This window comes from Onychostruthus taczanowskii, unplaced genomic scaffold (genome assembly GCF_017590055.1).
Source record: "Onychostruthus taczanowskii isolate IOZ18803 unplaced genomic scaffold, ASM1759005v1 scaffold2, whole genome shotgun sequence".
Lineage (NCBI taxonomy): Eukaryota > Metazoa > Chordata > Aves > Passeriformes > Passeridae > Onychostruthus > Onychostruthus taczanowskii.
This window is the reverse complement of record NW_024499239.1, coordinates 2,791,803-2,806,224: the sequence shown is the minus strand read 5'-3', so window position 1 is coordinate 2,806,224 and position 14,422 is coordinate 2,791,803. Positions and strand designations below refer to the sequence as shown.

Here is a 14,422-nt window from a genome sequence, read left to right as displayed (position 1 = left end):
AGTGGGAAGTGATAGCGGTCAGGACTTTGGGATGCTCATGCAGAGAAAGAATAAGATGATTCTGGTAACTGAAAGGCAGCAGGCCTTCTCACTGCTGCTGTATCAGACAAGCCTCACAAATCAAAACACTCCTTCAGATGCCCAAATTATATTTTTGTTGGCTAAGACTTTAAAAACTTTGAAAAGTTGCTTGAATTAACAGCTATCTTTGGCTTGGTTTTTCACCTTAGTCAGTTGTTTGTATATCTTCCTTGCCTCCTCTTTGGATTCATTTTAATGCTGTATGTGCTTTAACTTTCTCCAATTACTTTTACACTTGCATTTTTTTAAGCAAACCTATGACTCCACAACTCATCATGCCCTCATTCTCTCTTTAAATGAATTATTTTCCAGCATTGTACACTGCTGCCTTCCACCCTGTTAAATTCAAGCATACCTTTCTACAAGACCGCAGCAAACCACAGGTTTCTTTTCACCATTAAAAAAGTATGAAGCAATTGACCGGGGAATGTTTCTGTCCAGCTATCTGTCATTGTGATGTCCTACCTTCCAAAAACTTTGAAGAAAGAAAGAAAACTTTGGTACCTGCCTTTGACAATACTATAAATATCAGCCTGTGAGAGGGCAGGGGTGGCTCAGCTGTTGGCTGTAGTAGGTGAAGAACCAGAAGAAAAACATCTCCTCCTCTTGGTATGAGAGTGGAAAGAAGAATGCAAAATAAAATAAAACTCATTATGAATATCCAATTTTAAACATTTAATAGTGCACTTATTGAGTATATTCTGTACAGACATCTATAGCAAGTTAAACATTTTCCTTTCTCTCGCGTAGATCATACTCATGTAAAGCACATTTACAATAGAAAACATACTTGAGGTACAAAAACCCGAAAAGAATATCTGAGGTATAAATACAGGTATATTTTAAATAATCTTTATCATGCTTAATCTATGTTTGACAGTACACTGTGGGCAAGTATACATGTTTACAATAGAATGGTATGTACAACATACAATTTTACAAATTCAAAAGTGTTTGATGTAGAAGAATATACAAGGTTTTCCTACTCATGAGGAATATTGTTACAGGAAGTACTACATTATTTGCCATTTATAAAAAAAATCTTCATCAAAAAAGCTTAAAATAATACTGACAATGGTAAAAAAGTCTCAGTCAAGATTCCATCTTGCAACTCATTCATACCCTAGCCACAAAATACATTTATCACTTAATACTGCACCTTGAAAGCAAATCTTTACAGTAAAACCTACAGAAAGACATCTTTCCAGAGGACCTCAGGATTTCCTACATTTCATGTAAGTTGATTCTCAAGAAGGGGCGAATATCCCAAAGGATTTAAAACACAACAAAATTGAAGACAAAACTGCACCCTCCTTTCTGCCTCCAAATGTAACCCTCCAAACTGCTCACATGCAGGTTCTGTTCATGTTAACATGCAGCTTTTAGGAAAACAGGAAAAGCAGGGGCGAGTAAGAGAAGGAGTTTGTGTGACTCTCCCTAGCTAAGTCACCCCAGCTGCTACTGCAGGAGTCCTGCCACCTCCTGGCACCACAACTCCAGTGTTGACGTTTTTCCTCTTGAGCCATTAGAATACAATAAAATATATAAAAGCTCATTAAAACACCTATAGATAACGCAGGTAGAAGTAAAAGTAATGGACATCTTTGTTTTATAACAACTGATGTTTTTGGCTCTCCTCACCATTGCAGACATTTCATTTCTAAGCTGCTACGTTGCTCGAAAGTGTATTTACTTAAATTTGCTATAGAATTGCTCATCACTCCTAAAAGATCATCTGGATAAGGAGTGGACAGTAGTTGAAGCAAGCCTCTTGTAACATCTGCTTAGGGTTTTCAACAAGTTTAGAGCTGAGCAAAAGGCAGAACTAGCACATTCGAAGGATGGCTACTCCTGGTCCACAGGGGAGTCCCATTCTAGGTTGAACTGTATCCAGCATACTAAAATCCATTCTGGTTGCCTATCAGTGTACCAGACACATTTCAAATTCAACTTCTTGTATCCTTTCAACCATTAACACACTCATTCACACTTTAATCTCTGTGCAAACCTTTCTCTGCTTATCTCAGTGAGAACACATTGAAGAGTACCAACTATTCCAGTGGATACACCAGTCCCTCAATGCACTACAAATAAAATGATATGAGTATGTACATAAAGCTAAGTATTTCACATGGGAATGATGAGCCTTCACCATATTTCATAATATATTTTGCATTTAAAGAAATTTGCTTCTCAGAAGCAATTACCATCTAATAGGATTTTTTTTTAAAGATTTTTAGTTTTTGCACAGTTCTCCTATGTATTCCAGTCGAGGCCTACACTATAGACCTTACACAGACAGGAAGCAGCTTTAAAGTGTATGGTATGGCTACAGTCCTATAGTAATGCTCACAGTCAAGTTCTCACGCTGCTATCCCTCCATGACACGACTTGCAGGTGGAACACAGGTCTGGTCTGCAGCGTGCAAGTCTCAGTTTTGGGTAATGTCTATGTTGCTGAGGTGGGGAGCACATGGCTGTTCCTCTTCAGTAGTCACCTGGATTTTAGTTCCTTGCTCTCAGGACTCTGCTGACTGAAAGAGTCTCGTATCTTAACAACTTCTGATGCACACAAGTGCCCGAAAGACTTGGTGTACCAGTCTGGCATGTGGCCCCTGTTGTGTGGAGGAAAAAGTAATGATGAGGAAGGTACTAGTGACTTTGTACATATTTTCTTAATCACAATCAAATCTTTGTGTAGCTGGCTAAATCCCTGACTAGGAAATCTCCTTAGTACTGTTTACTGGGCAGCTCAACCCTACTAGTGTATAGATTTGCTCAACCGCAGGTTTGCCGCAGCAAGGAAAAGTTATGGAAAGTTTTGTGACAACCCGGTCTTCTTTACTAGCTTAGTATTAAAATTAACATGTATTAAAATTAACATTTAAACATTAATTTAATTAACATTAAATTAATATTAAAATTAACATGAACACTTGCATCCAATGTGACTATTAGAGGAAAGGGTGGGGTTGTATACCAATAGGGATGGTGGAGCACATACTGGAGGCTTCTAATGCAACAAACTACTGCTGCCAGAGGTGCACTGAAGCCAACTTTCTGTGACATCTGAGAGACCTATGTGCTTGCCTTTGGGAAGGGTGTACTACTAACATCTGTTGAACCGCCCAAGTTTTCCACTGACCACACTGAAACTATACAAGAGAAGTTACCACCTCCAAAGGACAAAATGGAATTTCCTACCTTAAATCAATTCTGCACATGTAGGTAAGTTTTGATTTTCCTGACCCGCAGGGCTCAATCAGATACCTCGACAGGAGCACATTGACTCTAACACCTGCCACAGGAGCCCGCTCGTGGTCCACTGAGGTTGCTAGAAGCACACAGGCTCCCTTGGGGAAGTTTGTTCTCCATGTCCTAAGGAAAAAGAAGAAAACCAAAAATCTTTTATTTGACAAACAGTAAGTCAAACATTTAATAAGAATTCAAATTAGGCACAAACAGATATTTACCAAATAGCTGATATGATAAAGAAGTAAGCAAGGTTGCCATTTGTGTAGGATATTTGTATATGAATGTATATGAATCATTGTATATGAATGCCTTACCTTAAGACTACGAAGTCCCTGGCTGGCTGAGGTGCCATGCTGTTCTGGACATACTGATATATATCTGTCTGGCTATCCAAAGGCTCAATTACTTTGGACTCTATAAGATCTTCATCCCAAAGATGCTGCTCTTTAAGTAAACGATTTAAAACATCCTCTGGTGTAGCTGAGATTTCAATGGTAGTTTTCCATAATCGGAGTGGGGGTCCTTCACACACCTGGGGAAAAGTAGCAGAGTCCTTAATTTTACTCTCCCTTACACTTTCTTTTTCAAGTTTATTTTTTTAAGAATCTTTTGAAACACTTCTCCATCTGGTAGTTCTGAGCTGTACAAGATCAGGAATGAAAGACTTCTTTCCTACTGTCTGCAGAGTGACTCAGCTGTTAAGGCTTTGCATGTGTGAGTGAAGGCGTGTAAATTCAATACAGTGAACATTCCTGGGTTGGATAAACAGAAGAAAACAAATCAGTGCATGCTGGCAAACTACTGCTGAAAGACATGGTGTTTCTATATGGTGTGCAACTGCACCACAACATCAAGACTTTTTTCCTAGTATCTATCTGCAAAGTAAAGATGCGTACTGAACCTTCTGTAATGCCACAAGTGAGCTAAACCCTAGAGCTGTGGTGTGAGTGGCAGGGTGCATACCTTCTTGTACGCCAGCTCTGCTTGTTCTGACGTGGAGCAGCTGACCCAGCCTTTAAACTTGTCCTTCATCTCCTTGAGCAAGTCATCCATGCAGTCCTGGAGGTAGCAGTGGTAGTCAGAGGGCTCAGTGTTGCTGCTGCTGCCCCGGAGCTCCTCCAGGCTGAGGGGACGCAGGTCCTGCTCCGTGTACGAGTTCCGACCCCTACTCATTTCTTCCGGTATCTGAGGGGTGACAAGGCAAAATCATCCTCTTGCAGCTCTCTCCCCAGATCACTGCATTAGTCTAGCAGCTCAGTAGCCACAGGGATGTGTGTATGTTAGTTTTGTAAGTGATGGCATGTGTATGTGTCAGGTTAAGCACTCAGTATGAAGAAATGCCAAAATTAAGTTTGTGACTTTGATTTAACTCAAATTAGTCTCTCTTTTATGGGGTGTCTTATTTTATTCTGTGGAGTATTCCCCTTTACTACACAACTAGATTCATTCCCACAGCACAGTTTATCCTGTAAACTGAAGGAAGAAGGGAACATTGTCAGCTGCAAGAAAAGAGACAGGCACGTCTTCAGTTGAGGGCTCTGAAAAGATTTGATGACAGTGAGGAAAACCAGGACTTTACTTGTCTGGTTCTCCATCACAGGCCCTAGAGGGAGCATGCTTTAGTTCCTACAGATCCTTCAACCTATGGTTTGACAGTGTTACGTTCCAGGATGCTTTTGTGGCCTGTCTTGCTAACTCTCAGGAATTTAAGTATAAAATGAGCACTGAAATTCCTGGAAATAGCTTCTTGCTTTGTAATTAGAGCTGAGGTCCACAGACCCTCATGGCTGCACAATAAAAATTTGAAAATGTATTCCAAATGCAGCTTAGATGCAGCAAAAATGTGCCAAACCCCACAACTGCCTCCTGACTTGAGAGCACCAGTGCCAACAAAAGAACTCTCTTCCCTTCTGGCACCACTTGTAATTCATGTATGCACAGAGATCAGGAAGCAAAGGTTTTTAAAAAGCTATTTATCATGTGTTAAGTGTCATTAAAATAAAGAGACATTCTTAGCTTTTCATTATACAGCAGATCTAAGACATCTCAATCAATATTCCACCCATCAGTTTTGTAAACAGGAGTTTTACCTGAAAGAGTTTCTTGCATTCAGCAATCATATGAGCTAGCCCTTGGGTTGCAGCCAGATTTTCATTTAGGTCCTTTTGATCGGGTTTGCCCAGGCTTGGTTTCCTCTGCATCACCCTTCACAGGGGAAAAGAGCACACACATACACAAATCCAGTTATTTGTTGCAGAGCAAGAGACATGTTTGGGAAGAAAACAGAATGATTCCCACATCTGCTGGTGATTTGGAGCAGTGCTGCCCGGTACCAAACATTGGCATGGTGTTGCCGACTTCTCTTGCTTCTCTTTCTAAGCCTTTTCTTTGGAAACCCCTCCCCCCACTCACAGTTTTTTTCCTTCTTACGAGTTTGTTTATATTTTAACAAATCTCCAGCAAAAGGTAAGATGCCATAATCATTCCACAGCCGGTGCTGTGAGGTGATCACAGCTGGCAGGATCAATCCCAGACTGTGCCTGTTGCACATCACTGCCAGCTGTGCTATGGGACCAGCAGCAGTGAGCCCTGCTCCCAAAAACGTACCTTGGGGAAGAATTCTCTCTTTTGAGCGTGTTCAAGTGGAAGAGGGAAGGTGCTAAGCAGACAGCCAGGTTTGTTGGTGTCATCTGGTTTTCCTTCACTGCAGCTGTGACATCACTCAGGAAATAGAGAAGAATCTGGAGGACCTCCCTGTTCTCATCAGGTAAAAGCATAATGGCAGCCTTGATAGCCTGGAGACGCTGATCCTTTGGCACATCTGCATAATATTAGTAATTCTCTCATCAGCCCATTGATTTTCCACACACACAGCATGAATACATCCCAAAGCAAACTCCAGCTTCAAATATTTGACTCGAGTTTGAAGCGATTTCCTTCAGGATGCATACCATTTGTAGGAAACATGAAGGAATGTTTTTTAACCCACTGGTTTAACTACCCTCAGCTATTTCCTGCCTCACAAGAAATGCAAGCAAGAAGCTGTGCCTAGGCCAGAGTTAATTTTAGATTTAGCTTCAGCAGCTACATGCTCCCGCAGATGCACTAAAAGGACACAAGCCTGGATTCAGGCAGAGAACGAGCAAACATAGTCCAGCCAATTTAGAAGTTCTCTGGCTTGCAAAAAAATTTAAAACATGAATGCATTTTAAAATAGGTAAATTAAATAAATTAGCTAGCAAACCTTTTCAACAGTGATGTCATAAAACATCCAGAAAGTGCTCTACCGACCAGAGAGGGTTACTTTATTGAGCAGATCATTCAAAGTCATGCAGTGGAAAAAGAAAGTCCACGCTGTGAAGCCCCATACCATTAAACAGCTCCTTGGTTACGAACAACAAACAGCCATTGGAAAGGTCTGATGTGTCTTTATATAAAGCTTTCTCCTCCAAACTTGAAAGGAACAAAAAATGAAATAACCCAGACCAGATCTGCTTCTTATAAAGGGATTTCCAATAAGCCACCTCTGAAGACAACATCAGAGTCTGAGTCCTTGAGCATTTGTATCATCATTAGCAGCCTACCACCCTCACTGCATGTCTCATAATACACATGGTGCTACCCAGATACTTAATTGGTATTTGCTTTGGGCTTCAGCAACTTTGTAAGGCTAGCAGGTGAGCTTAGAAAGCAGCTTTAAGCAAAAATTTACTGTTTTCCATGCTCTCCTCTCCATCAGCTCAAAGCACATTTAAGCCACATGCATTCCAGTGTGCAGCCTGGTGCATAGCACCAAAGCAAAGGGAAATTTTTCCCTTTGCAGGGAAGCAAAATTTACAGCTGTTTTAAGGCTCTTTGCTTTACACAAAGATAATACTTCCCGACCACCTCTGGGAATTCCTCAGACCTACCACCTGCAAAAGGAAAGGAACAGAAACTCTGCAACACTCTGTCAAACTTTTTTTGGCTCTAAACCCAAAGAGTTGCTGTTTAATATGCATGGAACTGGAGAGTCTGATTAATTTTCTCCATAAACCTGTTTGGGAATCCAAACACACACACAAAAATGCTTGCACTGAAAAAATGGTCTGTACGATATTTTAAAACATCATCTCCACCTATGGAGCACTGACAGAAATTCCTGTAACCTTTTTGTATTTATTTCTTTTCACAAGCATTGATAAAATCAATTTTTTACGTGATTTACTTTGAAAACTTTATAGTACTTATCTGTAAAGTAGTTACAAATCAGTAACAGAAAAGCTTACCACTTAGAGGTTGTTTTTAAACAGCTGAGTGAAGAATAGCAGAAAATGAACTATAAGAAAATAAAAATTTTTGGTAGCTGTGCCAATCCCCTTAAAACCCCAAACTCTGTTCATATACTGTTTGCTCTGCTCGTCTACTTAGCCACATTAGATGTGGCTTATTTTCAAACCATAATACCAAGTATGCTCAAAAAAAAGAATATTTAGAGTAAGTGATGAAGGATTTATATTTGTTCCAGAGTTAGAAAGGTAAAATTAAAAAGAACTTGTACCATAAATTGTTATAAAACTACAATACAAAAAGTCCATTTGTTAGAGGCAGCCTGAACTGTAACAGTTACTGGAGAAAGGCAAAGACCAACATAAGAAACACGTGTAGCGCCCAGGACAGCAGTGGCACAAAGTTCCACCCTTGCTACACAAATGACCACTTGTCTGCTGTACAATCTCACTACTTACACTGGTATATCTGTAAGAAGGTCTCAGAGAGTTTGTTGGTCATGAGAGGTTCAGGGAGATCACGGAAGAACTGCTTTAACATGTCTGCTACATCATAGGCAGACTGGCCTTCATAGTTGACACTGTCTGTGGAGCTCTCATTCATCTGACGCAAAGCCTGAATTCTTGATTTCACTCCAGATTTCCTAAACAGTCCAACCTAAATACACGTATAAAAGTAAATACATTTATAAGGAATCTAGAAAATCTGAAATGTAAGCATCCTCTTTAGCTTCTTACACATGGGCTCTAATTTTGCGGAAAGATTTCCACGCATTAATTATCTATTTTGTCCTGTGTTGAGTCTACTTTTTTCAGTCTGACCCAAGAACAATAAAAACAAATGGAAAGCTGGAGAATAACAAAACACACCTGATCCAGACAGTGGTTGCGGAGGTACCGCATGGCTTGCTGAATGCTCTGGGGAAGAGGCTGCCCCATGCGCTGCACGTTCACTTGCAGTGGTACTCCAAACACATTTCGGTCTTTATAGTCTGGCACCTTTATTCTTTTCATAAACTTTGGTACTGCCCTATTTAAGCAAAGGGAAAGACACGTTAAATTAAACCTCAGTTGATTATTTATCTTCTGTGTTTCCAGTAATTTGGAAAGTAAGTGAAAATAAGTGAAACACTTTTAGTAACATGAACAATAGTGACAGTATAAATTAGTTAATCTACTCAGGGCTGGAAGGGGTGAGAGGAAAGAAAACAAGAGTTTCTCTAAGAGAAAGGCTTGACATTTGGGGCAGTATGCTACCTCTAAGTATTAATGTGGTGCCACTCCATCAATATTAGGAGGACGAAAGCTAGAGGGTAAAACTGCAGGGGCCAGATTGCATTGCAAAAGAGTCAAAATAAATCTTGCGGTCAGTGACCCCTTATAACACTGCTTCTTTAGGTTTCAGGAAAGATGGGCATGTGAACAATGAGCTTTTGTATGTCAACTACTTGTTCTGCAAAGTCCTCAAACTGGGTCCACCACCCACCAGTGTGCAGAACAGCAGGAAACTGATGTAATACATTTGAGTTTGTCAGCTAAAAACTTCAGCTCTATAAACAACCCCTTTGAGGGACCCCCTTCCTTGTCAGCCAGTGACTTTTGTTACCCCCACCTCCCACTCCAGTTTCATTGAGAGGCCTTTCCATCTGCTTATGACTCCAAGGGAAAAGTTGCTAAACACAAAAGAATGATTTACCCCTGTGTTCTCCAGAGTATTGGTTTTATAAAGGGGAAAAAAAGGGCACTAAAATGTGAAAATATTGAGGTCATTTTCCTAAACAGGGAAGAAAGCTAATGTCCAGTGTAACAACTAATAGGACACAGTAGCACTGAAAACAGGGAGACATTTAACATTTCAACATGCAATACAGCTATAAAAACAGTGCATTGGATTTACAGCTGACTAATCTGTTACACAGTAAAACAGAACCAATTTATATTGCCATACAGTTAAGTTTAGGGCATTATTGATACATGTATGAATAATACTTGCTTTGTCAAAAAACATGCCAATGGAATGTGAAAAAACACATTGCGATCTCCACTGAGAATCTGAAGCATGCAGGGATAACTGGTCAATACTTATTTCTGTCTTTCAGAACAAACAACTTCTGTATTTAGAAAGACTGACATAATAACAGCCTTTGAACAGGAGGTACTTTGATGCTGAAGCTAAATACTCTCTGTGACTCCTGGGGAAGGGAGGAGGCTGGCCTGTGGTAGGGACAAGAAAAATTTTATTTGCGTCCTTTGCATCCTTAAGGTTACACAGGCTGTACTGCAGATACAATAATAAAAGAGCTTTCTATTTCATTCTTCTGACAAAAAAATATTCAGCTGGGTTACAAAAACCTGGCCTCACCAGAAACTGCTGCCTACAAAAAACTCCATGGTTCTCCCAAACTTTCTTCTTTGCTCCATCTCTTTTGCTAATTGATTTATAGTGTCTTAGAAAGGGAAAACAAAATTTTGGCTATTACCACTAGATACTAGAATTAAGAGAAATTTACGTTGTTTAATTACATAATTATGTTAAGGAAATAATGCAAATATTTAAGAATAACTGAAGAAAAGCGAGCATTTTAATACTGATGGCAATTTGTGCCACTGCTTGATAACTGCCTCAATAAAGGAGTGGTCCTTCTTTTGCTGTAGATACTGAACACCTTCCTCTTCTGAAAGCTGGTCTGTACTTCATTGCTTTGGTTCTCTCACATGTCCCCATAAACACATCTCTGAAGCCTAATACAGTTACACTTACGTAAAGGGTTAGTGATTTTAGCCCCATCTTAGGAAACCATAAATCACTGTCAGCACAGCCTGGAGGAAGAAGTGCAAATATGGAAAAAGAGGGATTGGACAAATGCATTACATCTTTCCAAACGTCGCCTGGGACAGGCACAACTGTCATGCTCGCATAGTCGGGCTCTATACAGAGTGCTGTGTCCTTACCAGCTGAAACCATGCTTGTTGGAAGGCGTGTACTTCTCCAGGAGAGCAGTCAGCTTCAGGAGAGAGTACTTCTGCAGCAGGTTCATCTGTGCCACGGACTGGCAGCTGATCTGCAGTGATGCCGAGCTGAGGCTGGGCCGGTGGGAACTCTGGAAGCTGTGCCACCTTAGCTTGTGCCTGTGGAGAAGATGGGAGACAGAGAAAGGGCAGGTTACTGAGATGTCTCTGCAAGACATGTGCAGGAATTAACGCAAATGTACTGCTGACATCCCTGCCCTTGGCGGCTGCATTCTTCTGAGATTTCACAGTCATCAGCCAGCGGCATCTCTGCCTCACCTGGCATGATGCAGCACAGGCAGGTGCTTCACCTGGGAATGTGCACTCTGAGCTGACCCACAGCTCAGTGCTAGCTACACGACTTTGCCCTAGCAAATATCCTCCAAGGGCTCCAACACCCTTCTCCCAAAGTCCTTTCAGTATTAGGACAGTGGGAATCAAAAAACTCCATTAAGAAAAAATGGCATGAATTTTTAAGACATATCAAATAGGAACTCTGTGCTTCTATAAGTCCTATTTATACAAGAAGCTGTAGATGACTAAATGATTTGTGTTACTTTTAAAAGAAATATGGAAACACAGCTAGAAAGAATTAAAATCCTTGTACTACTCACAATACAAAACACAGTCATGGTAAAACTCCCAGCAGAATCTGGAGGCCACTAGAACTCCCCCAGTCTCCCACTGTGCTACAGTGATCAAGAGAAAGGCATCAAGCCTCATTTTCCCCACAGATTTAGTGCCCCAGCATGCTATTAGAAACAGCCTGCTACTGAAAAATGCAATTTTTTGAAAGAGTCTAAAAGTCAAGGCTTTTACTACACACTGACACAAACCAGAACATACTTAATTACTCTTGGCTCTCCTAGCCAACTTAAAAAGTGTTTTATCCTACTTGATGGCCCTCTCCTCCTATGCACCATTTCAGTTTGAAGAATTATTGTGCCCCAAAACTCTGTTAACATTGCTTTTTCAATGACAAGTCAGGCTGAACCTACAAACATACAGCTATGAATTGTAGGAACCACAAAGTCTTGCCCAAACATTTCTCTTGCCCGTAACAGTTTTGGGAAACAATGGAACAGCACATGTGTGCTTGAACAGCCACAGCTTCTACTAAATCTTAAGTAAGTGTGGTGCAGCTACTACAGGGCTGCTCGGGCTGGAGGGGACATCCCCATGCCACCCCAAGTGCTAAGGCTTGTGATCTCACCTGCTGGAACGTGTCAGTGATGCACCAACCCCAGAGTCTCTCCTGTCCTGGATCCCTGTGGGCTCTTCCGTTTCATTCAGTGAATTCCCTGTACTGTCCAGGTCGCTTGGTGTTCTTCGATCGTTATCTACATCAAGGTGAATCTGCTTTGGAGAGGAAGGACAGGGGGAGATGGAGTCGAGTGCTGAGTCAGAATCCCCTTCATCTGAGAACTTCTCTGACCACTGGTTCACTATCCTCTGCATCCCTTTGACATGGTATAGGATGTCGTCTAGTTCTGGGAATATGTCTTCATTTTCGAGGTCGGCCAGGTCGCTTGTACTGGAATACAGGATTGAACCTGGCACATTATCGTAAATACTCAGGCGGCTGCTCATTGAACTGGAGGAGTTGCGCCTTTTTCCCATGCCTAGCTCTTTGGAGCTGTCGCCACTGTTCTCCCTCTGGAGGGTGAGGTGGCCGTGTCCATGGAAACTCCCTGTCCTCCAGTTCACAGAGGTGTTGCCTTCTGTAGGGGAGAAATTGCCATTGGAGAGCGCTTTGGGAAAAGTGCCAGGCTTATGATCCTCAGGGATAAAAAACACTGTGTCTTCCGCAAAACTGCCCCGGTTCTTGAAGTTCTGCTCCATCACATCGCTGAACGTTGACTGATTGAAGGGGTCAAAGCCTTCCAGGTACATGCCCACCCTTTTGTTGTAGGCACTGAGGCTGCGTGTTCGTGTGACAGGACTGGGCGTGCTGACAGCACTGCTCGTCTCAGACTGACTGCTGCTGCTGCTGGTCTGCGTGGAATTGGAGACGCTCCTCTTTCGTACCATAGGGAAGTTGATGTGATTGCCGTTGAGGGTGGAAATCTCCACGCAGTTAAGTTGTTTCAGTTTATCTTCATCCATGCCCTCCTGCAGGATTGGCCCGCTAATAATCAGGCCAAGCTTTGAAGGAGCTTTGCTCTTGCCATGGTGAGAACTCTTGATTTTAAGACTCTCCATTCTCTTCAGCAGGCTCTTTGTTTTGGACTTGGCATTCTTCTCGTTGGCTTTTGTGTTGAAGCTGAAGCTATTCAGTTCCCTGGGCGAGGGCAGGCTGCTGAATGAGTCATCGTTGGCTACAAAATTGCTCGATGAACAGACGCTCACTACCGAGTTTGTCCTGGTGGTAGATGCCTCGCTCTGCAGGGTTGGCTGGTGGCTGCTGGTGCTGCTGATGCTCAGAATAGAAGCCACCTCCTGGCGTTCGCTGAGGTCTGTAAGCACACTCTCCTGGCTTGCTGCGTTCGTCAGGTGAGGAGCTTCTGGGGACGGGATATTCAAGTCCGGTTTTGGAGGGAAGACATCAAACTCTTCAAGCCTCGACCACCTCTTGCTGTCCCTCTGAAAAGTCCATTTGCCACTTATTGCACAAGGTTCATCTTCATCTGAATCTTCACTCTGCAAAGAAGAATGCCGAAAGTATTGCTTGCAAACTGCTCAAACAGCAAAGGTGGTTGTATTTTAATACAATGTCCACTAAACTGCTTTAAGCATGACCTTGTTCTCACTGAATTTAAAGTGAAAACAGTCTTTTACTTCAGGGAGAGAGAGGAAGATTAGGCCATAAAGCCTGTAACGGGAAAAGATAACATGGTGCAGGCAATATATTTTAACTGTTTTTAAACGCTAAAGATATATCCTTCATAAAAAGAAACAAACAACACAACCTACTTCAAATTGCTCTATTTTAAAAAAACCTAGTATCCATAGACTTAATTAATTGGTCACAGTGGATAGCCCTCACATCAATGGAAATTCCTGGCATGCATAACATTTTAAACTGGAGTCAGTCAGGGGTTGGGGTCCCTCTGGACTCTCTCCAAAGCTACACTTTGTTGATAGTGGCTATATGTTTATACTCCTCTTTGCAATTACGAGATGTTTCTCATACATTCTGAATTTTAGTGGCTTAATTCCTTACCCATTTGGGAACTCTGAACAGCCTCCTCACTGTGACTAATGAGACAGCAAAAGAGCTCCTGCACTGCTGGAGTGTGATGGCTCCAGGCTTCTACCTGGTCCACTCTTCCTCCCACGGGCTAGCAGCTAACATTTTAAGAATGTTCTGTGAATTCTCTACTTCAGTCTAGCTTCAGGCAAACTTTAACACTCGTAGATAGTGAGTAGCAAGAGCTCACTGACAGTGTAGCACGTAAGTAAATTGTAAATAACATGTTTGATGTATGAGTAATGCTTAGAGTACAATTACACATACATCAATTACGCCTACAATCTTTTCATCTAAATACTGAAAGCAAATGATCCTGACCTATTTTGTCTTCCAAATATATGGAAAGTTTCACGTTGGAGGAATAAAACCAATGAAGATATTTTAATATGACACCATGAAACCACAAAATAATCTTTGGTGTTTAGAGTAAGAAACACTAATAGCCACCCAGCTCCATGAATTTCACTTCATTTGTTTAACTTGCTTTAATTTCAAAACAAACACATATGCATGCCCCAAAATGTAACTATTTGTGTGCCAAGACTACAAACATTCATTCTTTGAAAAACAAGTAAATTATTCATATTTCAAGTAGTTTATGTATGCATACTTCAGAT

General features: G+C 41.4%; 1 protein-coding gene across 10 annotated transcripts in view; it reads right to left on the bottom strand.

The window, feature by feature from the left end:
- Nucleotides 1-743: 743 nt before the first annotated feature.
- Nucleotides 744-14,422, bottom strand: part of DLC1 (DLC1 Rho GTPase activating protein) — a 245,481-nt gene continuing 231,802 nt past the window's right edge. For all 10 annotated transcript variants that reach the window (XM_041402661.1, XM_041402662.1, XM_041402658.1 and 7 more), the window contains 10 exons: nucleotides 11,826-13,252; nucleotides 10,556-10,732; nucleotides 8,474-8,633; nucleotides 8,063-8,261; nucleotides 5,943-6,156; nucleotides 5,426-5,540; nucleotides 4,299-4,520; nucleotides 3,650-3,867; nucleotides 3,285-3,458; nucleotides 744-2,695 (listed from right to left, as the gene is read on the bottom strand). In XM_041402661.1, coding sequence (XP_041258595.1) covers nucleotides 2,575-2,695; nucleotides 3,285-3,458; nucleotides 3,650-3,867; nucleotides 4,299-4,520; nucleotides 5,426-5,540; nucleotides 5,943-6,156; nucleotides 8,063-8,261; nucleotides 8,474-8,633; nucleotides 10,556-10,732; nucleotides 11,826-13,252 — 3,027 coding nt within the window. In that variant the 3' untranslated portion in view covers nucleotides 744-2,574. The remainder of the gene's footprint in view (nucleotides 2,696-3,284; nucleotides 3,459-3,649; nucleotides 3,868-4,298; nucleotides 4,521-5,425; nucleotides 5,541-5,942; nucleotides 6,157-8,062; nucleotides 8,262-8,473; nucleotides 8,634-10,555; nucleotides 10,733-11,825; nucleotides 13,253-14,422) is intronic.